Consider the following 25,030-nt stretch of genomic DNA (forward strand, 5'->3'; position numbering starts at 1 on the left):
GGTGCATCCACCCTCCTACCTACCGTGTCTCGGCCCCTCCCTTCCCCCCCCGCACTCAGGGTGCCCATCTTTCCTGCTTCCCACCCCAGGGCCCTGGTCCAGGCGCTTGCCTCTGTCTCACCCGCTGCCCTGCTCCCCACAGCGGGCTCCCTCTCGTCCTTCTCACTCAGCTGTAGTGCCACCTCCTCGGAGAAGACTTCCCCACCCTCCCACACCCACTCGCTCTACCCCGGGACCCGCTCACTTCCCACCTGCACCAGGCTCCACAGAGCATGTGACCTTCTGTCGAGCAGGGCCGTGTGGTCTTGTTTCACAGTGTGTCCCCAGCACCCAGCGTGAGGGAAAGGATGGGCGGGCAGAGGAGCTGGCAGGACGGGCATTAGGGCTCTGCCTACAGTCACAGGTTCTTCACTTCAATCTGCACCACAAGCCCCTGGGGCGTGGTGAGCACACACATCCCCTCAGGTTCGGTGCAGGGGTCAAGAGTGGGGTCAAGGTTCTGGGTTTTTAACCAACACTCACATGTCCCCCCTCAGGAGGTCTGGGGGCCACACACTGAGAGTCCCTGCCACGGAAATTGGAGATCTACCCGAGGACTCTGGTGGGGCGGGTGGTGTGATGTGATTAGAGGCTGGACACTCAGCAAATAGGGACAGGAGCAGGGAGGCGGTTCATAGGAGCCGTCCCATCTCCAGAGCCCCTGATCTCAGGCCGGCCCCGCCTCAGCCCATCCCTCCCCTTTTCCTCTGTGCAGTCCCAAAGATGCCTTTCGAGCAATAAAGAAGAGGATCACGGGGAATAAGAACTTCCACGAGGTGATGCTGGCTCTCACGGTGAGTGCCCCGTCTGGCTGGCTGGCTGGCTGGCCATGGCCGGACCAGGGTCCACTGGGGTTGGCTCCCCGGGGCAGGAAGCCTGGCAGGCGCAGGTGGGTGCTGATAGCACCTGGACGTCCCACCTAAAAAACGAACATAAAACAAATGCCAGTGGCTGAGGACAGCCCTTGCCCCCAACAGGACGAGCCAGGCATGGGTGGGCATCCTGGCTGTCAGGGCGGGTTTCCTGGGGAGTGAGGCTGAGAGCTCTGTGCCAGCCTCAGCCACAGCAGCCTTATATCCAGGTGAATCCGCTGCACTGAAAAGTAAAGGCAGCTGCTGCCATGAACAGGAACAGGACACTTGGAGGGAAGCTCGCCACCTTTCCTCCGCCGCAGGGTCCACCTGATTGAAAGTCCTCTTTGGTTTCCACCTGAAGGGCCACCTCCCTCCAGACTGTACTCAGCTCAGAAAGAGCATAGGACAGGGTTCTGTGGGTACCGAGGCAGCTTAGCGAAGGGCCTCTGGCCAGCACACCGCCCTCTGCCCATGCAATAAGCCAGCCCGGATCCCACATCGTCCCTGCTTCTCCGAGGGCCAGGTCTCACCTCAGGAGACCCCACCCTCTCCCAGGCTGCACTCTGGGACATCAGCCGAGTGGGAGGGTGGGGCCCGGGGTGCTCCCCTCCTCTCACGGGGGCTCACGGGCACCTCCCGGCCTCCAGGTCTTGGAAACCTGTGTCAAGAACTGTGGGCACCGCTTCCACGTGCTGGTGGCCAGCCAGGACTTCGTGGAGGGCGTGCTGGTGAGGACCATCCTGCCCAAGAACAACCCCCCCACCATCGTGCACGACAAGGTGCTCAACCTCATCCAGGTGCGTGCTGGCGGGCGGGCGAGTGGGGCAGGCGGGGAGAAAGGTGCCGCCGCCGCCACCGCCACCGCCTTGATCTGTTTCTTGTTTGGGGCCACCTTGGCTGTCTACTGATTGGACGTTCAGAGTGTGGGGAGACTTGTCAGCATTGGGCCTTGCTGTGGAGTGGGGTGTCGGGGTGATGTTGTAAAAGGACCAGCAACTCAGGGACAGAATTGCTGTTCTCTGGGACGGGGTAGGTGAGCTTAAAAGGGCTTCAGGAACAGTCTTTACCGGCCATGTCCCTTTGTCCCCTCAGTCCTGGGCCGACGCGTTCCGCAGCTCGCCCGATCTGACTGGTGTCGTCGCCGTCTACGAGGACCTGCGGCGGAAGGGCCTGGAGTTCCCAATGACTGACCTAGACATGCTGTCACCTATCCACACACCCCAGAGGGTGAGGAGACTCGGGGACAGTGGGGAGGGGAGGCAGGAGCCGTCACCGGCTGCTTTCTGCAGCTGCTTCCTGGGGCCCCTGTGGGCCTCACTGATCCAGTCGTTTGTCCTCTAGACCGTGTTCAACTCAGAGACACCGTCCGGACAGAATTCTGCGGGCACTGACGCCTCTCATCGGGGGGACCCCAGCCAGCACTCGGCTCCTGTGTCCACCCCAGCTGTACTCCCCAGCGACACACCCATAACGCCAACCCCTGAGCAGGTAAACGAGCCGGGGTCAGAGCCCCGAGGGGCACGGTGGAGGCTGCCTCCTCACGTGTCAGGGAAGTCCCCCTGTCAGAATGAAAGGACTGTGGGGCCTCTGCTGGTCCTCACAGCCACCCCACGGTGCCTGTTATTCCTCCTGTTTGGACGAGGAGGCTCAGAGAAATTCACTCTCCCAGAGCCACACGGCTCAGCAGAGGCAGAGCTGGGATTGGAGCTCAGGTCTGTCTGGCTGCAGGCCGGCTCTGTCCTGTGCGTCAGCCAGCCTCCAGCTCTGTTCTGGGTACAGCCCTTCGGGCAGCACCAGGGAGAAGAAGTGCCCGCAGGGGCCCCTTCGCCCACAGCAGCTCACTGTCCTTGTGTGGTTTGCTTATGTGCTCACGTGACATTTGAGCAGAGGTTCTGGCTGAAAGCAGTTTAAAACATCCACACAAATAATCCTGAAAACCCCTTGCATTGCATCCTGCTGCTTCCCGTGAAGCCCCAAGAAGAGGGGGCGTAGTGTAAGGTTCCCCGGGGCAGGCAGGGCCTGGGAGAGCTTGGAAAGAGCACCCTCCTCAGACTAGGGGTCACATGGCTTAGCCTCTGCCCCTCAGCGTGTTCCTCCTAAAGCTGGAGGCGAGGTGCCCCCAATCCCCATCAGCCAGGAGCAGTCTGGGGGTGGGGGGGGCTGACGCTGCTCTCCCTGCGAGGGACGCCCACTGCCAGGCTAGTGTTGGCTGGGTGCTTGGTCATCGGCTGCGGGGGTGTGGGACAGGGCCTTGCACTGTCGGGGTGCTCCTGGGAGGTGTTCTGCAGACTTCAGACCCATCATGTCAGCCAAGTATAAGAGCTTAGTTGCCGAAAGTGCCGGTGAGAAAGGCACAGGTGTGTGATGGAACAAAAGTGGAACTTGACTTTCCAAAGTGCGCCAGCTGGTCTCTGGTACCGTATCATCAGGTCTGTAAACCAGCTCACTAGACAGCCCTTCAGCCCCAACCTGTGTGAAGAGAAACTTGTGTACTTTGATATCATAAAATCACCTCCCAGAGTTGTAAATATTACTAGAGAAGTTTTCCTAACTGGACAGATAATTCAAGGTACAGGAAAACTGTAGCAAGGGTTGTAAAATGTATCTACGTGGCTATGACTGTAAAGCAGTTTGCCTGAGGCCTGGCAGCTGCGTGAAGACTGACCGCCTGGTGCAGAAGGTTCTCACCAAACCAGACGGCCGTCTGTGTAACCTGAGCCCGTGGTCTCCTGGGACTCAGTCAGTCTTCGACGCCCAGTGATGTAACTCAGACTGGTAATTGGGTCCCACGTGCCCTGCACTCACTGGACTTGTGAGCAGTGGTTTTTCCACTCACTTACACAAGGAGTGCTCATTAATGAGGCCAGATGTAGCAAACGTATTCCGGGTTTGGAAGGTGACAGTGAACCGTGGTGAATGCACCGCCTGTGTCTGAACACTGCGCTTCGTCTGGGGTAATGATAGTTGCCTCGTAAGACAGTGGTCAAGTTTGTTTGTTTTTTAAAATATTTTTATTTATTTCAGAGTGGAAGGGAGAGGGAGAGGTAGAAACATCAATGATGAGAGAGAACCATTGATTGGCGGCCTCCTGCTCAACCCCCACTGGGGACCAAGCCTGCAGCCCAGGCATGTGCCCTGACCGGGAATCAAACCATTGACCTCCTGGTTCATAGGTTGATGCTCAACCACTGAGCCATGCTGGCCAGGCATGGTGGTCAAGTTTGATTAGCCATGTACGTTATGTGCTGAGGCACTTAATCGGTGGTTGGTAAAAGGTAGCTGCTATCACAGGCATCATAAATTTACATTGTGACATTCAGATTAATGTCACAATTAGATTAATTGTCACGAGACCCACGAGGTGTTCCATGATTAAAGGAGTCTTCAGCCAGATTAATTTTGGAGCTTCCGTGCTGGTCTCTGGCCACCCGCTGTGTGCACTGCGCTCACGAGGAGACTCGGCCCCCACCGAACCCCCAGCATCAGACAGGGCCACTCACTGCCCCCTCACCCAGGTGAAGGGACTGCAGCCTGATTACCATGATCCCCCAGCCAAGACCTCCGGCCCTTGGATCACTGAGAACCTGCTCCTGTCCCTCTAACAAGTGCTAAATCTGTCTCATACTCCTAGTGGGGGCAGTACTGGGACTCATCCTCAGAGGAGCCTGGGACACAGAACCACAAACAGACCAGGAGCAAGACAGAAAGCCTAGGAGAGGAGAGAGGGAGAATCCCATCCCCGAGGGAGAGGCGGCTGCTGACTCTCCTCTCAGGGGGAATGCCCTGCGGGCCTTGTTAGCTGCCCGTGGGCCCAGGAGCTCTGGGGCTTCCAGCCGGGCTCTGTGGTGCATCCGCCCTCCGCTTCTTTCCTTTCGGCCTCTCCCTGCAGCAGGCTCCCCAGTTTGGAGATGATAACGGTTGGTAGAGCCTCTGTGAGGGGGGCGCCGAGTGAAGGTGCTGGAGGCCAGCTCCTCTGGGCACCACACCCAGGCTGGTGGCGCCAGGCTCAGTCCCTGTGGGTGGCATCGGCTTCAGGCCCCGGGCCTCTCTCACCGGGGCGACTGTATGTTTCAGATCGGGAAGCTGCGCAGCGAGCTGGAGATGGTGAGTGGGAACGTGAGGGTGATGTCGGAGATGCTGACGGAGCTGGTGCCCACCCAGGCAGAGCCCGCAGACCTGGAGCTGCTACAGGTGAGCCCGCATCCGCCCCCAGTGACTGTGCTCATGTGACCACACACATTCCCTCCCACCCACACTAGTTCCCATGCTTGCTTTGAACCCCTTCATCACACAGGAGATGTTAACACCAGGGACTTGGGACTCCATCAGATTGGAATTCAGAATAGCTCCTCTGCTTCCGTTTCCTCATCTGTAAGATTGCTCTCTAACAGTAGCCTTCATGGTACAAGTTTGGCATGAGACAAGGTTTACCCACTGTGCCTGGTCCGGAGTATTGAGAAAAAGCTGGTAGGCGAGATTTCCACCTTTCAGATTACAAGCTTGGCAGGCAGGCGTGAGAGAGCAGCTGGTGTCGGGGCGGGGGCAGGTGGGAGCTGTGGGTCTTCGCTCCTGTGGGTCAGGAGCTTTTCCACAGTCACATCCCCAGCTGGTGAGGGATGAGGGTCAAGCACTGAAGCAGGAGGAGCTGGGTTTGGGGAGAGGCACCTTCCCCAGGAAGGTCAGTTCATAGAGGCATTGAGAAAGCTGGAGGACCCCAAGGCCCAGGAGCCACAGAACCGATGAGGGGGATGATGGGGTGCTTGGTGTGATGGTCTCATTTTGTGTCTCTCTTCACGCTCCCGAGGGCAGGGCTAACCTGAGCTGACCGGGTGTCCCTGCCCTGGGTCCCCCCTCCGGGGCGGGAGGAAAGGCGGAGTCTCAGAGTTGAAAGGACATGTGGCTGTGAAGACCACGTGAGGGCTGTGAGAGGCGTGAGGGAGCTAGGAAGCGCAGGGCTGCTGAAGTGCAGTTAATTTTGTGTGTCCCAAGCCCGGGCTGTGGGTGTGAGTGATTGCTGGAGCAGGCGGGCGAGGTGCCCCCGGGACCTCGAGCACTTCCCAAGTGCCAGGCTCTGATGTGGACGCTTGATATACATTCACTTACTTAATCTTCACTCTCTCCCGTGAGGGAGGGACTCTTATCCCCATTTTCCAGGTCAGCAAACTGAGGTAGAGAGGTCATGTGATGCGCCCAGGGTCCCATGGCTGGTAAACAGCAGAGCTGGGTTTGGAACCCAGGGCCCTGGCTCCAACTGCTGCTCTTGAGCAGACAAGGAAGTAGAAACAGAGCCCTAAGTGCTCTTGGTCGTGGAAGGAAGTGAGGGGAGGCCCACCAGATGTTGAAAGTCACTCGAAAGGCAGATAAGGAAATCCTAGGAGAAGGCCTGACCTAGGAGGGGGCGGTTTAAAGGGTCCAGAAAGATCCAAAATCAGTATTGGACAGCGTCTAGTCTCAGTGATGCCTCCAGGAGAAAAGGGCTGGTGTGGTTGGAGTGACATGATGACTAAATGGAGTGTGGGCTCCTGGAACAAGAAAGGGGCGTTAGTAGAAAAGCTGGGGAAACCTGAACAAAGCCTGTAGTTTAGCTAATAGCGTTGTAGCAATGTTCATGTCGTAGTTCCGACAAATGCCAGACTAAGGAGAAGTTGAGTGAAGGGTTACAGAAACTCTGTACTGTCTTGGAACTTTTCTATAAATCTATCATTCCTAAATAAAAGCATTTTTTTAAATAAGTCTGAGAATAATGAGGCAAAAATTCAAAATGTGGATAATAGTTGGTGTTAATCTGGTTTATTTATTTATTTTTTAAATATATTTTTATTGATTTCAGAGAGGAAGGGAAAGAGAGAGATAAAAACATCAATGATGAGAGGGAATCACTGATTAGCTGCCTCCTGCATGCCCCCCACTGGGAACCGAGCCCACAACCCAGGCATGTGCCCTTGATTGGAATCAAACCTGGGACCCTTCAGTCCACAGGCCAAAGCTCTATCCACTAAACCAAACCGGCTAGGGCTTATTTGTTATTATTTTTTAATATATGTTTTTATTGATTTCAGAGAGGAAGGGAGAGAGAGAGGGAAACATCAATGATGAGAGAGTCATTTATTGACTGCCTCCTGTACACCCCACACTGGGGATCAAGCCCGCAACCCAGGCATGTGCCCTGACCGGGAATAGAAACGTGACCTCCTGGTTCATAAGTCGACACTCAACCACTGAGCCACACCACCAGGCCATCTAGTTTATCTTTTATTTTTTTAAATATATATATTTTTTATTTCAGAGAGGAAGGGAGAAAGAGATAGAAACATCAATGATGAGAGAGAATCATCGATCGGCTGCCTTCTGCATGCCCCCTACTGGGGATCGAGCCCGTAACCCAGACATGTGCCCTTGACTAGAATCAAACCCAGAACCCTTCAGTCCGCAGGCTGACGCTCTATCCACTGAGCCAAACCAGCTAGGGCCATCCAGTTTATCTTTTATGTTTTGGTTACCAAAAATACCCCAGTACACCCAGAGAAGCTGCAGTTTGTTCGGCCAGGCCACCTGGCAGCTCCGTTCTTCAACTAAGCAAAGATGACGACAGGGGAATGAAGTCTGCATGGAGCCAGCGTGTTGGTGAATGTGAGTGTGGAACACAGAAGTGGAATTCAGAGGCTCGTTTGCGGAGCCCCTGAAGCTGCTCTGTGGAGCTCCAGTCCAGGGTGGAGTCCGCTCTGCTCTCCAAGGTCACCAGGGGCCAGAGCCCTTCCAGGAGAGATGGCCTCGCTCTGGTCCGGTGCCCATGCTGTCCTACTTGCTTCCGCGGCAGGAGCTCAACCGGACGTGCCGAGCCATGCAGCAGCGGGTCCTGGAGCTCATCCCCCGGATCGCCAACGAGCAGCTGACGGAGGAGCTGCTCATCGTCAATGACAATCTCAACAACGTGTTCCTGCGCCACGAACGGTACCCAGCCTTGCAGCTGCCCACCCTTCCCGTCCCTCCCATCTATCCTGTGCCCTGGTCTCCCCACACGGCTGACCTCTCATCTCTCAAACACCAGGCCGGCCACCCAGGGCATGTATCCTCAGCTGTCTTCTTCCAGCGTGGGCATGCATGCCCCGCCTTCCACTACCTCTCCTCTCCTCGCCAGTTAGCCCTGCCCGATGTCCCTGCGTCCAGCCCCCGTCAAGGGCAGCGGTGGTGGCTGAGCGTGTGGCCCGCAGCCAGGCAGGCTGGTTGTCCTTGCTCACTCCACCGCTGCCTGGCTCTGGGGCCTCGGACCACTTACTGGACTTAATTAGGGCTCTTTGACTGCAAGTACACACAGCGTTTCCGGCTGACTTAGAAAAGGAATTGATTGGATGAATAGCCTCTATTAAATGCATAGCATTTCGAGTCCAAAGGAGAGTGAACAGCGAGGCCTCCCAACAGAGCAGGAGGGACAGAGAGATCCTGGGGCGGCTTAGGGGTCTCTGGGCAGAACCTCCTAGACCAGCGGTCGCCAACCTTTCAGGCCTTACGGACCACTGGTTGTGACCGCTGTCCTAGACCATGTCCCCAAGGTGTCACCATCAGTAAATGGGTCCAAATGCTTCCTCACCTTGTGTCATTCTGTTCAGGGGCAGGTCCCCGAGAGAAACTGGCTCAGCTTTGCTGTGCCCACTGGTCGGGGGGACAGAAGGGCCCTTTGATGGCCGTCCCACTAGGAGCACGGGCAATGGGGAAAGAGCAGGCCTGGCATTTGCCTGGTGGTACTTTCTGTTCACAACCACTCACACTGTCTGCTTGATCCTCACATCTGGGAGGCAGGTTCCACTCTCACCCCCCTTTTTAACAGACAAGGAGACAAGTTCAGAAGTGATGTAACGTGCCCACGGTCACACAGTTAACAAGGGCCAGGGCCAGGACTCAAACAGACCTCAGACCCAGGTCTTCTTAGCCCCCTTTGCCCACCGCCAGGCCTGTCTGAGGGTGGCCAGTGGGGGTGGCCAGTGGCTCGGGGCAGTGCAAGGACGTGTGTCTTTCGCACACCACCGCAGGCCCTGGCACACACAGGTACACAGGTAGATTACTGAGCAACTTCCACAGAAGTCCTCACCTCTGCCAGTGCCGTGTGCATCCCATGTCCTCTAGTCTATTCCTATTTGTTTGACGCTGATCGTGACCGGAGTGGCCAGGTTGTTGACAATTCAAATTGGGTCGCTTCTGCAAGTGAAAGGGGCACAGTTAAAAGTGCCCTTGGATGCCAGGCATCACTGGGTCTGCCTAGACAAACGAGACTCACCGCTGCGCTGATGCTGAGCCCAGGGAACAGACTAGAGGAGAACGGGGGGGGACCCACGGCACATGAAGGGCTCTGCCTGGCTGTGCCGAGGCGCCTCTCAGCCTGTCTCCCTGACTCACTCTTTCTGTCTCGTAGGTTCGAGCGGTTCCGGACCAGCCAGACTGCCAAGGTAAACGGCTTTGCTGTCACCAGATCATGCCTTGTTAACAGAAAAGGAGGGCTGTGCTCATCACCACCCCATATCCTGTGCAAGATGCGCCTTCTTGTCGAGGCTCCTAGAAAAGTCCTCTTCTAGCTTTTTATGTCACTGTCCCTTTAAGCTCTGCCACCAGCTGGTGCCCAAGGGTCTGCCCACCCTCCAGAGGGAGCAGCAGAGCTAGAGGCCAAGGGGAGAAACCACAGCTTCAGGGCGCCGGAGACAGCTCCTCAGGCCAGTGCTTCTGGCTGAGGGGAGCAAGGCCACCGGCAGGGGCATGACGGTGGGTCTCCCTTTCCCCCAGGCCCCCAGTGAGGCCGAGGCGGCAGCTGACCTCATCGACATGGGCGCTGACCCAGCAGCCACTGGCGGCCTCTCGTCCCAGCTGGCAGGAATGAGTAAGTGCGGGTCCCCCTGCAGTTCTGGGGGTGCCATCCTGTGTTACAGTTGGAGCTGGAGCCCCAACAGCAGGGTTGTTAGCCCAGGCCCCACCCCACTGGGGTCCCAGGCTGAAACTTGCCACAAGGCTGAGCATCTGGGACAAGACATGGGACTCTCCCTCACAGCCCACAATGGCTGAGCCCTCCCGGGCCTCAGCAGTCCCACTGTTCTGAGGTTGCCCTTGACACTGAAGTCTCCGTGACCTGAATCGCCTGGGTGAGCGTGGGCAAGTCACTGGAACATCCTGTGCCCTCCTTCCTCCTCTGGGATGGGCAGGAATGGGCCCGTCCTCACAGCCGGTGATGAGGACTGAATGAACTTGGGCACGGGCCAGGCTCAGAGCAGTGCCAGGCCGGAGTAGGCTCCTGGTACACGTTAGCCATCCAGTGGTTGACCTATCACTGTGATTGGTTTTACTCTTACTGACTGCTTCATGCCAAGCCCAGGAAATCACTCCGAGTGAGGCGGTAGCTATGCCCATGGTCCCGCAGCCAGCAGGTGGCTGCCCCGTTTATGCATCCTGCCCTGTGTGCACCCCCCTCTGTGCTGCCCACCCAGAACCAGCCCTGGGCCCGGCAGGGAGCACCTTGGCCACGGCGCGTGCGAGAGCAGCGGGCGGAGTCTTACGTGTCTCTCTGTCCCCGCAGACCTGGGCTCCAGCAGCGTGAGGGCTGGCCTGCAGTCTCTGGAGACCTCCGGCCGCCTGGAGGACGAGTTTGACATGTTTGCCCTAACACGGGGCAGCTCGCTAGCCGACCAACGGAAAGAGTGAGTGGCCGGCCTCCTGCAGTTTGGGTCACTCCCCATCAGAGGAGACTCTCTCCCTGAACCCACTTGTTGGTGGGCACACCCCGAGGAAAAGCACACAGCCCCCTGGTGTCCCCCCTCAGGGTGGCAGAGTTCCTTCCCCTAAGTCAGTCCCTCGTGGCCCACAGAGCCCGTAGCCAGGCGGCAGACTCAGTGCCCCGCAGGCAGAGCTGGATGGGGAAGGCTGGCCTGTAGGTTGACCAGCTGCGTGCCAAAATCTAGTAACATCTGATCAGATGAGGAAACTGAGGCTTCCTCGGTGGGGAGCCTGGGTCTGTCTGGTACGAGGACAGTGTCTGCGACTCAGGTTCCCCCTGCTCTGTGTCCAGTGCACCAAGCCCCTGGGGAGGCAGGGATGCTCCTGATAAGTCCTCAGGGGCTTGTCCAGTCATTTCCGCCGTTCCAGTCCCTACCATCCCACTCAGGTCTGCCCACGCTGCACCGAGCGGGGGCCTGTCCTTCCATAGGGCTGCCCACTTCCAGGGAGATGCCCTTGGCAGTCAGGGCATGGGGCCAGCACTTGCCTCAGCTTCCCCTGATGGACTTCGTGTAGGCAGGTCAGAAAGCTCGTCCTCAGCCCCTTGTCTGGGCTGGGGCTGTCCAGATAGACAGCCAAGGAAAGCTCTGGATTAAGGACCCCTCCCAGTGGACCCCCAGCTCCCTAGTGGTCATGCTGGTGTCTTTGGAAACTGTCAATGGGCCTCTGAAGAACCCAGAACTACCCTCTCCAGTCTGGCATGTCCAGGTGTAGCCCGCCTGGGCCCATGGGTTGCCCACAGCCTGCCCACTGGCCGTACCCAGCTCTGGGAAAGGGAGGGTTGATGGGCCATGAGCCACATCCTTATTCAGGCAGAGTCTATAGTCCCAAGCCTAGGGCTCTGGGACCAGCGGCTCATGGTTGCCATGGAGTTAGGGCACGTGAGGCTGCTGTGCAGGTGGAAGCTAATGAGTCCGGTGGGACCTAACAGCCAGGAGGTGGCCCGCCCAGGAGGCCCCAGCAGGTGGCACACTGGCCACACCAGAGAGCCCTTGGCACCTCGCCCGGCTCACCAGCCTGGCTGATGTTTGCTGCTACTGGAGCGAGGCCCTAGGAGAGAGAAAAGCACATCAGAACATCCTCTCCAGGACCCACAATCTCGGGGAGAGAGATGTGCATATGGACCCCTGCCATGCATTGCTGAGTGCTGGAGGGGTGTACCAGGCACCGTGGCCCGGACAGCAGGGTCGGGGGCGAGGGTCAAGATGGCTGTTTCAGGCCATGGGAACAGCATGTGCAAAGGTCAGAGGTGGGAGAGAGCAGGGGTAGGGCAGGTGGTCTGACACAGCATCATGTGCCTTCTCAGGTCATGGGTCCTGCGGGCCCAGAGGTTGGCTTCCCCCAGCAGAAAGTGCTAGTGCCCTGCAGGGGCAGGAACGTGCCCCAGCTCGGAGTTCCCCAGCCCTTTGTTTTCCTGCCTGGCTCCTTCCTTCTGCTCCAGCTGCCTCTTTAGCCCTGGTCTCCTGACTGGCCTTTGGTCTCCTCACCTTGCCCAGTCTCCTGGGTCTCTCAGATGCTCCCAGGCCTGTCTGTCCACCTGGTATCTGGTGCCGGCTCTGCCTCCACTCACCTGGAAGCCAGCTCCTTGTCAGCCCCTCTGTTTCTGCTCCAGCCCCGACCACAGCTGGCACAGTCCCGGCCTCTCCACCTGACCAGCCCTTCCACTCGGGGCACCAAGGAGAGCGAGGGGGCATCTGGGCCAGCCAGGTCAGGGGCGCCTCAGCCAGGCTTTGCCGGAAGTGGGAGGCCTTCCTCAGCTTCTCCCACATCATCGTTCTGGGGACACGGTCCACTTCCTGCCCATGCTACTGTCACCCTAAGTGTCTCATGTCCAGCTTCTGGCCAGCAGCCTTACCGGCACCATTTGAGGAGCAGCCCTCCCTCCTGTGTTGGGCATGGACCTGTCTGGGCTGTGACATTGTGCTTCAGCGGGTGGCTAGGCCCTCCACTGCTGCAGGCACGGCTCCTAGCATTGGCGGAGCCTCGGCCTTCAGGGCTGTGCAGGTGTGTGTGTGAGAGGGAGAGAGATGGCGGGGGGGGGGGGGGGGCGGGGGGGTTAGTAATTAGGAGAGAACATGCAGTTCTTGGAGGGAAGGGAAGCATCGGTTTGTTTGTTCCAGGGCCAGACGTGCCCTGTTCTGTCATATCCACCAGCACCTGTGTGCTCGGGCACAGGGACAGCAGCGTGACGGCTCCGCGCCTGAGGGAGCCGGCCTCCCTGGGCCAGGGCTTTGCGCAATCTTTGGCATCGCTTCCTCCTCGTTGACTCACTGCCCAGATTTAGCCAGGGGCACCCAGCTGCGCTCTGGAAGGATGAGAGCACACTGTCCACCATCCACCTCAGGTTGGCTCCAGTGAGACCCTGCAGATAGCCGGGCTCCAGCCCGCTGGCCGGGAACACAAGCCATGCAGCTGGGCATGCGCTCGCTCATGGCCGGCTCCCCTGGCTGACTGCACATCTTATGGGGGGAGTTGACCCCGGTGCTCTCCCAAGTGGCTGCATGGGAATTTGGGGGGCTTATTCAAGAGGCCCCTTTAAGTACCAGGAGGGTGAATGGGCATGGCAGGCATTCAATGTAACAACTCCAGTTTCCAAAGCCTGGAGCTGGTACAGCCCGGCCTCAGCAGAGGGTGGGTGCTCCCCGCCCCTCCCTGTGCAGGGTGTCCCTTTGCACCTGGGATTCTGGGGCTCACTTCTTCACCTCAGTGCTGGACGGACCGGGGCTGAGGTCTCACCTCCTCTCTGCTGTGGTTCAGAGCGAGCATAAAGGTTCTCCCCACACGTCAGGGCTGCCTCCCCCAGACGCCCATCTCTCTGCAGCAGTCAGGGGAGGCACCAAGCCTCCTCGTTAGCCCAGATCCTCCTCCCACTCCTGGTTTATTCTCTTGCTCCCCTGAGACTTCACCTCAAACCCACCAGACACCCCCTCCCTGCCCTCTGCCTGGGAGCTGTGGCGGCGCCGCGTCCCTCCCCCATCCCCCCACCAGTGCCCAGCTGGCTGGCACCCCCAGAGGATGGTTAGAATCACCCTCCACCTGCTGCCAGACCGGAGGGCTGGGGGTGTCGTGCAGTGAGCCAGCACCAGAGGGCGCCTCACCCAGCCTCCCACCCGTGAGCTTACTCCCTATTCAAACGCAGCCTTGCTCAGAACCACGGTTTGTAAATTACCAGATGGGAACTGCTCAAACAGAGTGTCTGTATAGGAGCTTTCCGTGAGCATGGGGTCGTTGGCCCTAGTTCTCCTCCCTGGAGTTGGGCCAAATCTGATGATGGCCCTTGGCGATCTGGTTCTGTCTTGGGCCAGCAGCACCCCCTCCCTCCTCCAGCTCATCCCCGCCCATCCCCCTCCATCATCATATCCACGGGCACACCCTACAGCAAGGGCAGCATTAATGGCATGGGGGCCTCTGTGTTTCAGGGTGAAATACGAAGACCCCCAAGCTACGGACGGCCTCGCTGGAGCCCTGGACGCCCGGCAGCAGAGCACCGGAGCGGTGAGCAGTGGCCCGAAGAAGGCAGGGAGTGCTGCCCGAGGCCCCATGTGCCGGGCCTGGCTTGGCGTGCCCCCTCCCTTCCCCATTTGGTTCTCCCGTTGGCCCTTTGTAGCTAATGTGGGTGTTCCCATATCACAGCCGAGGAAACTTAGTCTCCAGTTCACACGGGAGAAGAGTTAGAGCAGAGACTCAGACCTGGCTCCCCCCATCGGCCCCCCCAGCTGTGTCTTCAGGCAGTTGACCACCTTCCTGGCCTCCGTTGCTTTCTCTGTACCGGAGCTCACAGTTGTGCCCACAGAGCTGGTAATAGGATGCGTGAGCATGTATTGAAGGTGCTTGGCCCAGACTGAGCTCAGTCAGTCCTCTGCCTCGGGGCCTCTCTAGAGACCTGCTCCCAGGAGTGTGGACAGAGGGGGACAGAACAGAGAACAGGAGTCGCAGCGGCAGCCCCGCCCCTCCCGCCGTCCGCCTTGCATTTCCTCCCAGCCCCCTGCCTGCCTTCCCACCCTACCACCCTGGGAGCCATCCTGGACATCCTTGTAGTTCCCTTTACCTGCTGGCTGTGCATTGAGTGGCCGCCAGGGGCCAGCACCGAGCAGCTCTGTGGGCCACCCCTCCACTAGGCCAGAGCTCCAAGCACACTTCCCATCCCTGTGCCGTGTGTCTGGGCACCGTCTGGACAGTGAGACTTCTGTCCCAGGAGATGGACGGAGTTGCTCCTCAGGAAGTGGTTGGAGATGGCAGGGCCGGGGTGGAGAGGCAGGAGCAGAGGCGTGGCCGGCAGAGGAGAGGGTTGGGGCTTGAGGCCAGGCCGGGTGTGACTGGCTGGAGAGAGGCAGAGCCTGAGCGGCAGCAGGGACTGCAGATCTCCGGGCAGCTGAGAGGAGGGTGGGCTTCGTTCTGTGTGAGGAGGAAGCGGTGGGCGGGTGTGAGTAGAGGGGCCACTCCTCCGGCTCCTGGTATAGAAGGACCTGCGTGGAAGGGGAGAGCAGGGAGGAGGCTGTGGAAGTGCTCAGCCCACAGGGGTGTGGTAGACGGGGAGCCTGGCTGACCTGGGACCCCCAGCATCTCAGGCGTCCTTCCCAGGTCAGAACAGGCAAGACCTGGAGCACGAGGCAGGGCCAGGGGGGACCTGGCTTCCTATGTGCGTTCCGCGCACCGCGCCCCCCCCCCCCCCCATTTTTCTTTAAGAGCCTCCATCATTTTCTTTGTAAGCCGTGGTTTGTCCAGCCTGCGCTCTGTGCCAGGCCCTGCGCTAAGCTCTCTACACCCCCCTCACCAGGTCAGCACAGACCCTTAAGGGGCATCTCCCTTTCAACAAAGCGGAAACAGCCCCAGAGAGAGGCTGGGTGAGACACTGTAACACCTTCGCGTGGCCCCGGCGCAAGGAGAGGGATTTCATCTCTGTGGTGCTGCTGCCCAGGGTCCACCCTTCTGGTCCGTCTGGCTCCAAAGCCAGTGCTGGTACCAAGAGCCCAGGGGCCTGTGGAGCTCAGCCTTCCTTGTCCGAGGGCCGGCGTTCTGGCTCCAAGAACCTGGATGAACCTGGGCCCTCTGGAAGTTGGCCAAAAGCACCTCCTCTCGGGCCACCTGGCCTCGCGGGCAGAGCCTGACACCACTGCCCAGCAGCACAATCCTAGCCACCCCTTCCTGTTGTAAACCTGGGAGCTGCAGCCCAGGGACAGGTCCCTGCCCGGGGCACACAGCAGCTCGGGCCGCCGAGAGCTAGAGCCGGGCTCCCTCCTCACCTGGCAGTTACTCCGGGAGGAGACCCGAAACTGACCAGTGAGACTCGAGCATCCCTGGTGGCCAGAGGTTTGAGTCCCTTCACCAGGCGAGGGCAGGGCTTTCCCCCAGGTGCTCCGTCTGGCTGTGGTGAGGCTCTCCATGGGCCGTCAGACGGGTCCCAGGCAGCCACACCCGGCGTGGAGTCAGTGCCCGCTCTGAGGCAGCCAGGCTGGCCCCGGCTCACCGTCCTGTGAGGTGTGGGCGAGTGTGCCAGGCCCCCGTGGGGTCTGTCCAGAGTGGGAGGCAGGACTCCTGTCCCCCTCGCCCACCAGTCTGCTGGGCCCAAGGAGCCTCCTGTTGCCACCAGTCAACCTGAGGTGGCCGTAACCAGTGTTTCTAAGCCCGAGGCGCCTGTCAGAATCTGGGAGCCAGCAGCTGGTGGCTGCCTGCTCTGCCGTCCCGAGGGCGTGTCCAGTTGGACCAGGCCGCCAGCCGCCTGGCCCTGCCCTGTCCTCCGCCTCCCTCAGCGTGATCCTTTCTCACCAGATGGGAGGCGGCAGTGAGAAGAGCCTCGGGGACTGGATGGTGAGACAAGGCATGGTGAGGCCCCCCGAGAGCTGTGGCTCCCCCGGTGCTGCTGCCAGAGGGAGCAGGAGCCTCAGACCCAGAGGAGAGAGGGGCCTGCCGGTCCAGCCCAGCCCAGCCCAGCACTCGGTGGCCCTGCACCCCCCACTCCTGCTTTCTCAGCCTCTGGGGGCTCACTTCTGGCCGCCCAGGCATCCCCCCCGGCAGCTGAGAGCTCGTGGGAGAGGGCCCTGCTGCTGCTGCTGCTGCTGCTGGTGCTGCTGCTGCTGGGAAGGCCCTCCTGCCTCTGCTCGGGGCTTCCTGCTCCCCACGGGTCTCAGGCTGGGGAAGAGCTGGGGTGGAACTGGCCTGGTTGGAGAGAGGCTCTCCCTCCTCCCCAGGAGCTAACTGGTGGCTGGCATCTTGAGCTTCCACTCTGTGCCGGGCACGGGGCTCGGCTCCTCCCACCACCGGCTCACTCAGTCCTCGCAGCGCTGGGCGGTGGGCGCTGTGTTACTCTGAGGATGAGCCAGTGAGGCAGCCTCCAAGAAGGAGGCTCGCCCCAGCAGCCCCTGTCCACACAGAGCTTTGTGGCCAGGAGTGAAAAGTCCCCGTGCACAGCCCCAGCCCCCCCTGAGCCCCCAGCCTGGCCTTTTCAGGTCATCTCGGCTCCTCCCTCCACATGGACCCCTCCACCAGGAACTCGGTCTGTGAACGTGCAGGGAGATAAGCTGGCAGCCCCTTCCCAACCCGCTGGCTGAGCCCTCCCTGGGCTCCCTGCCTTCCGCCAGCTGCCCCGAGCCTGTGCACAGCCCTGGGCCTTGCAGAAGCCCCCCACCACCACCACCCCTGCAGCCCGGAGCCTTGCCCACACCCTCGGGGTGGGAGCTGGAGGTGCATTTCTCCTGGCCTGGCCCCTGCTTAGCCCACTGCCCGGCATCCCCTTGCCCACAGCCTGGCACTGTGGGCAGAATTGTGGGTCCCAGGCAGCTGGGCAGGAGCCATCTTGGGGGAGATGCCAGGATCTTGACTCCCAGAAGGGGGCAGGCAGGTCTGACACCCCATTTCTAAGTGAGGAGGCTCAGGGAGGGTGACTGCCCCCAGCTGCCCAGCCCGCCCGGCCTCACCGTCCTCCTCCCTTCCAGATCCCCGTCACGCAGGCCTGCCTCATGGAGGACATCGAGCAGTGGCTGTCCACTGACGTGGTGAGTCGGGGCCGCCCAGCCCACAAGCAAAGGCTCAGGCCCACTCCTCACCCACCTGACGGGGCTCCCAGGTTTCTCATGAGGAAGAAGCTGGTCCTAGGGATGACGGGGGAAGGGGGGGTGCATTGCTGTGGGACCCTCAGCAGCGGACCGTGTCCCACCTTTAGAGGAGGGCCTGGCACTGCACCCTCCCCCAGCATGCTGCCCGGTGAGGTCCCCGTGGGTGCCAGCTGAGGGCAGTCAAGGAGCCATGGCAGCGCTAGGCTCTGCACCTGCCACACTCGGGGAGACAGGGCCACTCGGCCCATTTCACAGATCAGGAGGCTGATAGCAGCTGAGAGACGGCATGGGCCCCGCCAGCCCCGCGGCCCGCACCTGCCCAGCTAACCTCTGCTCTGCTTTTTCAGGGGAACGACACGGAGGAGTCCAAGGGCGTCACCAGCGAAGGTAGGAGGCCCTGGCCCTGCCCGCCCACCCACCTCCCCCGCCCCGGCCTCGGAGCCCACCCCAGCCTCTCTCTGTTTTTCTAGAATTTGACAAGTTCCTGGAAGAACGGGCCAAAGTGGCCGATCGGTTGCCCAGCCTCTCCAGCCCCTCAGCTGAGGGCCCCCCCGGGCCCCGCCCCGGCGCCGCCCCTCGGAAGCAGACCCAGGAGAAGGACGACGACATGCTGTTTGCCTTGTGAGCAGGCTGGCACCCTGCGCCCGGCCGCTGCTCCCACCCCTGGCTGGGCCTCTCCCTCCCTCGGTGTCAAGGCTGCTTGGGGTGGCGTGTTACCCCTTTTCTCCTCGAGGCTGGGCCAGGTTTGGGCAGTGGGAAGGCAGCAGGTGAACTGGGCGAGCAGGTCAGTTCCTCGTCGGGATCCTGGCCACTCCTGCCGCCCCCACCCCAGCCGACCACTCTGACTTTGCTGAGACCTGGAAGCCTGGACAGGCAGGCTGGCTGCTTGGTTGCCCCGGTGACCCTCCTGCCCTGGGTGACCCATCCCAGAGGAGCCCTCCAGAGCCCACACTGCCAGCCGAGGCCTGACTGGAAGCTGGAAACAGAAGCTTCTGTTGCAACCTCTGGTCCCTTCCCCGGCCCTGTCGCGTGGAGCCGAGGCTCTGGCCCGCTGTTGAGGGCGGGGTATGTGACCCAGCTGCTCGCCGTCCAGGTACGAAGCTGCACTTCGTGGGGCAGAGCGCCCGGCCCTGGCTGCAGGGGAGGGTTCAGGGCGTGCAGCCCCACCATCTCCTCCACTGCCTTTCCCCTTCCTCTTCCTCTTCCTGCCCGCCGGGCGTGGGTCCCCCACCTGTTGGTTGATCCTCTTGTACTGGGAGAGGTACCTTTATGTCCCCAATTAAAGGTAGAAAACCACCTGTGACAGCGTTCAGGCGCCAAGTGGGAAGTGACTTCTTGGTCTCTCCAGGGAGGGGGACAGCTTTGGCGCTGGGAGCTGGGGGCCGGTGGCCATCCAGGGAGGGCATCTCAGATGGTCAGGTGGAGCAGCGAGACTGGCAGCCAGCAGCCCCTCACGCCTCACAGGCTCAGCACGCTTTGCCCTGCCGGGATGCCCATTGCTATCCCTCTGAGTGACATTCCTACATGCTCAGGGCACCTTCTCGCTGCTCCCGCCCCTGCCGGGGGGCGGGGACAGTTACAGGCAGGAGCACAGTGTAGGGTTGGGGGGGTGCTCCTGCAGGAGGAGATCGCCATCCTGTCGGGCACTGGACTAGGCTATACGCAGGCTCATGGGCCGTCACAGCAGCCCTGGGCAGAGCAGTTACCACTTGTCACAGACGCTGAGGCTCGACTCCATCATGAGCCATGCTGTGACTGGGCCCCTTCTGCGCCTCGTGCCCCCAAGTGGACACCAGCACCCATCTTACCTGCTTAGATCATGCAGAGGAGGCAGGTGCTGGGGACTCTGGCCCTGATCTGAGTGTCCCCGGCTGTATCTTGCCGGCCCGGCTGCCTCTCCAGCTGGCGTGACAGCAGGTCACACCCAGAGGCCCTTCCTGGGCCGCCGCTGGCTGGCTGCCACCACACCACACTGGCCCAGTGTCTGAAGCCGCAGCTGGATTCTGTGCTCAGCCCACGTGGTGGAGCAAGGCCCTGGCGCACCTGGGCTCTGTGACCCTCGCTTGCATAACATGCACCTTTGCCACTGTGCCTGCATGGTTGCCGCCTGGGGGCAGTGACTGCGGGGCGCGCACACACTCGCCCACAAGCGGTGCGGCCAGCAGTCCTGGTCAGCTCCGACTCCCACAGACCTTCCCACGACCTGGCCTGGGAGCCCTGGAGAGCGGGCCGTCTCAGGACAGAGGGATGGGCTCCATGAGCTCCCTCCCCTGCCCCTGCAGCCCCAGCTCTCCACGTCCCCCTCCCTCCCCACCATGCCCAGCTGAGCTGCTGTGTGCAGTGCCTGGCCAGGCCTTTTCACCTCCCAACAGCCCTGGGGAGAACAGTTTTGACCACCGCTTACCAGTGGGGAAACTGAGGCTTGGGGGAACAAGGACTGGCTAGTCACATACTCAGTAACGGGAGAGTGGGACCCGGTCCTTTACACGCCGTCTGCTGGGAGCCCCAGGGAACCAGCCATGACTTCGGGGCTGGTGGCCCTGTTCATGCTGAAGTTCCGAGTTGTTTGTTCTCTCGTGCGGATGGTATCTGCCAAGTGCCAGCTGCACACAGGGCGTGGGCCTCGGTGCTGAGGATACAGGTGAATGGCCACCTGACAGCCCTGTTGGGCCACATGGGAGGGAAGGGGACAAAACGACAGACGTAAATTCAGTAAGTGCCACCTGCTCTGAAATGAAGGGAGGGGAAACAGGCAGAGTGATGGGAGGGGCCAAGGCTGGAGACGCAGCGGGGGCCCAGCGCAGAGCCCCACAGGAAGGGGACCAGGGAGACCACCCACTTCCCCTGGAAGGGCCATCCCCTCCCTCAGGCCCCTCCAGAGAGAGGCTGCTGGGCTGAAGGCAGCTGAGGAGCCTGCAGGAGCCATTGTGCTGGCCAGGCTGGGTTTCCTGACGCAGGCCGTTTGGACCAATCACTCAGCCACAGGAAGTCTCTGGCCCCCACAAAAGTGGGCCAGCTGCTGGCGGGGGCCTCGGCCGTGTGCCCACAGAACAGGATTAATGAGGCACCAGCAGCTCCTACTGGGCCCAGCTGCCTCAGAGGCAGCGCATGTCCAGGGGGGTTGAGGAGAGGCCAGCTGGTGGGAGGGCAGGAGAAGGGGCGCCTTGGAGGCAGCCCCTGGGGCCTGCGAGGAGGTGCCGCCAGAGCTGCCTGGAAACCCTTGGCAGAGGCTCCGTGCCCTCCTGGCTCCCTGAGCCACCAGGACCCACACGGCCTGGGCACTGCCCCCCGATGTCAGCATCCAACCTCTCCAGTTGTCACACACAGCCTGGCGTGGCCTCTGCTCATCGTAAAATGTGCTCAGCAGTCACCCCTCATGGGGTGGCAGTGAGGGTCAGCTGGAAGGACAAGGACAGCACCTGCGGGAAGATGCTCCACACGTCCTCACCACGGTACCCTCCAGCCAGGCACCCGCCAGAGCACTGCCCCTGGCTCCGGTGGTCTGGGGACTCTAGCTCTCCAGGATGCTCGCTGCCTCCAGGACAGCCTCCACTCCCACGACAGCCTTGGGCCTGGGCTGCTGCCCCTAAGGGGACCCCAGGAGCGAGGAGGATCCCCCAGGTGTCCTGGACCAGGCTTTTGAGGTGGCAGGAGCTCAGGTGACTGCTCCAAGTGACCACAAGGTGGCAGCAGAGCTACACATAGCAGGTCCTGCAGCTTTGGGGAGGGAGGGTGTCTGCCAACCAGCTCCTGCACTGCCCCTCTCTGCCCTCAGTGCCACCACACAGGAGTCTTTGTCCCAAAACCCAAGCCCCACACAAACTGCCCTCTGCCTCCACACCCCACACACTTCTCTGGTGGGGCTGGGAGCTCGAGCGGAAAGGATCTGCAGCAAGCATGTCAAACTCAAAGGCTAACTCGGGCCAAATAAGGTGTACATTTATGTGGGCTGCAAAAAACCAAAAGCTTCCATTTTCGTAGAAACACAGCTTTATTTCCATAGAGACATGCTGAATACAAAGGGCTGAAGTAAATGAGTCGTCATTAACATAAAATAATAGAACATTTTTATAAAAAATATTTTTTCTTGGACATTAACTTACCAGACACTGAATAACTGCACAAATTAATAAGCATAATGCAAATAAACCTATTTTTCTTGTTCTCCAAAAATGAAATTATTTCCTGTTGCACACACCAAACAGGTTAGTACAAGACTAATGACGTGGCCATCGGCTGCTAAAATATTCGCTGCTGGTATTAGTGGAGAGAAATGTGTGCCTGCATGTAAGGGGCGTAAGGGAAATGAATGCAACACGATCACAGTAACCAGTCATTAGCGAACATTGTAGTCAATAATTATGTATAACAGGATATTGTAAAAATTAAGTTACGAAATTTTCATTAAAACGTTTCTTACATACTGTTATGTTGGCTGGGCCACAAACATTCGTGTGGGCCGCACGCGCCCGCAGGCCACAAGTTTGACAGGCTTGCTCTACGGGGAGACTCGATGGGATCCCCAGCCCTTGTTTACACCTGACCCACGGGGGTCTGGGGAGGGTTCGACGAGATGGGCTGGGGGCCAGCAAATGGGAGCTCTGGGTGGGCACTACCCAGCCCTGTCCCCTGTGAGCCCCCTGAGCTGTGGGCACCTTCTCCATGGTGTGTGCGCAGATGCGTGCACGCGCACACACACACAGAGGCCTTCTCCGTGTACACAGCATTCGGGTGTGTATTTCCCGTTCTACCTACATTGGTAGAAAAGCAGAGTTCACGCCAATAACTCCGTCAGTGCAACACCACGATTCCTCCAGCACTGCCCTTCCCTGTGTGTGACTTCCTTCTCCAACAGGGAAAACCCGGTCCCGTTATCCTGGCTGACCTCAATCCTGCCAGTAGCCAGTCTCCCCTGCCACCGCCCAGCCTGCTTACGCCCTCCTCACCTCGCGTGGGTCCCCACTCGCCCGGGTGCACCCCAGAGCCCCTGCCCAGACCCTCCTCACCCAGTGCAGCCTCCTACCCCCACCCCAGCAGCACCTGGTCCCGCCTAATGGCTTTGGGACAGATGGCTCAGGACAGGAGTGGAAGAGGAAGGAAGAGGAGGTTTCGTTTTACGGGTGATCAGAGTAAGCCCTGAAGTGATGTCTGAGTCCCATTGTCCCACAAACCATCCAAACGTGTGCAGTTCCAGTCTTTACCCCTGCAAACTACCCCTCCCACCCTCTGTATCAGAAGCCCTTGCTCAGTGCATCAGTTACCTGGTGTGGCCACAAGGGGGCACCACAGACGGGCTTAAACAGCAGGAATGTACTTTCTGGGCTAGAGGTCACAGTGCCCGCCCGGCAGGGTGGTTTCTTCTCCGCGTGTCTGTGTTCTCATAATCTCCTCTTATAAGGACACCCACCAGTGGGATTAGGACCCAGCCCACCTTAGTAACCTCCTTTAGCCTAATCACCTTTTCAAAAGCCCTGTCCGCATACAGTCGGGTTCTGAGGTCCTGAGCGCTAGGACTTCAACAGATTGGGGGGTGTGGGGGTTGGGGAGGTGGAGACTCACTCAGTCCACAGGCAGATAGACCTGCACTCCCTGGGCATTCTCCCAGGCTCACTGCTCTGCTCTGCACACAGCCCCAGGGCAGCACCACCCTGATCCCCCTCACTCCCCGCCTCCTCTCCTGAGGGCAGCTTGCAGGTCCATCTTTGGGCCAACCTGGTCTTCACAGCCAAGAAGGACCAGCCATGGGACCAAGGGCAGAGTGGAAGAAAGGCCACAGGTACAGGGCCTGGGCATGGGCTGGCCTCCCGGTCCCACCCGCTGTGTTTCAGAGCAGATCCAAGGTAGTGAGCTGGCAGGGTTCACAACTGCCCTCCCCAGAGCAGGGCCACGCTAGGCAGCAGCCCCCAGGCCGACTTCTCCCCGTGCCTCCTCTGACTCAGGACTCTCTGGCTCTCCCTGCCCCTCCCTAGGCCAGCCTGCACCCTCTCCCCCACCACCGGGCTGACTCCCTGCTAGGGCTGCCCTTCCAGGTGTGGCCGACAGAGAGAGGAGCCCCAGCAACCAGGGCCCCAAGCTCCAGTGGGTCAGTCACCTTGGCAGGGCCACTGTGGTATGGCAGACAGGGAGACAGGCCCAAGGCAGGGAGGGGCTGCCTACCACCCAGGGCCGGGGCCTGGGAGGCTCCTATTCTGGCGGGCCAGGCCCGGGAAGAGGCAGCCCCACCCCAAGAGCTCAGGGAGGGCAGTGGGGGGTCCCCTGTTGTGAGGGACCCAGTGTCTGGCCCACACAGCCACTGACTCGCTGCTTGATCTGAGGCGAGCCCTTTCCCCTCTCTGGGCCTCAGTTTCCCCATCCATTGCCGAGGGGAGTGAATTAAGTAATCCTTAGGCCTCTTCCCACTGGGCCATTCTGCCCACTCAACCTCCAAATTCCACAATCCTCCCTCCAGAGAAGAAAGAAATGAGAGGCAAGAAACCCTCATAGTAGATAGGGGACGTGAGGCCTGGGTCCGCCCACTCCCGCACCCACAGGCGTGGGGACACCTGCCACACAGGTCATCCGTCGGACAGTGTGGTGTGGGGGTGGCAGTCACCAGGCCTTGGGTAGCCTCCTCACAGGGAGGGGGACTGGGTGCCTCTGGGGAGCTTGGCAGGCTCAGGAAGGAAGTGAAACCCCAGCTGGGAACATCCTGCACTCGCTCCACCCCAGCCCCCAGAAACGGGAAGCAGGTGCCCCCCACCCCAGGAGGGAAGGGGGCAGTCCGTGCTCCCTGCCCGCAGATGCACTTGGGGGCGACACGCTGTGCTGCTGCTCCTGAGATGGAACGAAAGGGAATCTCCATTTTATGGAGAGAAGTGAGGCTCAGAAAGTTTGGCTACCAGTCCAAGGTCACACAGCTGGGAAGTGGACAGGCCGCCCTGAGTCCTCTTTTCTGGGAAGAAAGGGTGCATACGGAGGTTGGGATGAGATGCATTTTTTAAATATATTTTTATTGCCCTGGCCGGGTAGCTCACTTGTTTAGAGCACCATCCTGATACACCAAGGTTGTGGGTTCCATCCCTGGTCAGGGCACATATAAGAATCAACCAATGAATGAATAAATAAGTGGAACAACAAATCCATCTCTCTCTCTTTTTCTCTCCCGCTCTGTTTCTCTAAAATCAATAAATACAAATTTAAAATATGTATATATATTTATTGTTATTGATTTTAGAGAGGAAGGGAGAAATAGAAACATTAATGACGAAAGAATCATTGATTGGCTGCCTCTTGCACGCCCCCCACTGGGGATCAAGCCCACAACCCGGGCATGTGCCCTGACTGGGAATCAAA

General features: G+C 59.9%; 1 protein-coding gene across 2 annotated transcripts in view; it reads left to right on the top strand.

The window, feature by feature from the left end:
- The window catches only part of TOM1 (target of myb1 membrane trafficking protein), a 36,454-nt gene extending 17,453 nt beyond the window's left edge, over nt 1–19,001 (top strand). Inside the window, exons 3-16 of one of the 2 annotated variants that reach the window (XM_070411002.1) lie at nt 755–833; nt 1,541–1,690; nt 1,986–2,120; nt 2,235–2,381; nt 4,968–5,084; nt 7,711–7,844; nt 9,301–9,334; nt 9,666–9,759; nt 10,450–10,570; nt 14,066–14,141; nt 16,416–16,469; nt 17,579–17,638; nt 18,046–18,085; nt 18,169–19,001. In XM_070411002.1, coding sequence (XP_070267103.1) covers nt 755–833; nt 1,541–1,690; nt 1,986–2,120; nt 2,235–2,381; nt 4,968–5,084; nt 7,711–7,844; nt 9,301–9,334; nt 9,666–9,759; nt 10,450–10,570; nt 14,066–14,141; nt 16,416–16,469; nt 17,579–17,638; nt 18,046–18,085; nt 18,169–18,323 — 1,396 coding nt within the window. In that variant the 3' untranslated portion in view covers nt 18,324–19,001. The remainder of the gene's footprint in view (nt 1–754; nt 834–1,540; nt 1,691–1,985; nt 2,121–2,234; nt 2,382–4,967; nt 5,085–7,710; nt 7,845–9,300; nt 9,335–9,665; nt 9,760–10,449; nt 10,571–14,065; nt 14,142–16,415; nt 16,470–17,578; nt 17,639–18,045; nt 18,086–18,168) is intronic. The other variant, XM_070411003.1, reaches the window with a different exon arrangement.
- The last annotated feature ends 6,029 nt before the right edge of the window (nt 19,002–25,030 follow it).

The sequence above is a fragment of the Myotis yumanensis genome, unplaced genomic scaffold (genome assembly GCF_028538775.1).
Source record: "Myotis yumanensis isolate MYYU_CA2020_CCGP unplaced genomic scaffold, mMyoYum1.0.hap1 SCAF_3, whole genome shotgun sequence".
Taxonomy (NCBI): domain Eukaryota; kingdom Metazoa; phylum Chordata; class Mammalia; order Chiroptera; family Vespertilionidae; genus Myotis; species Myotis yumanensis.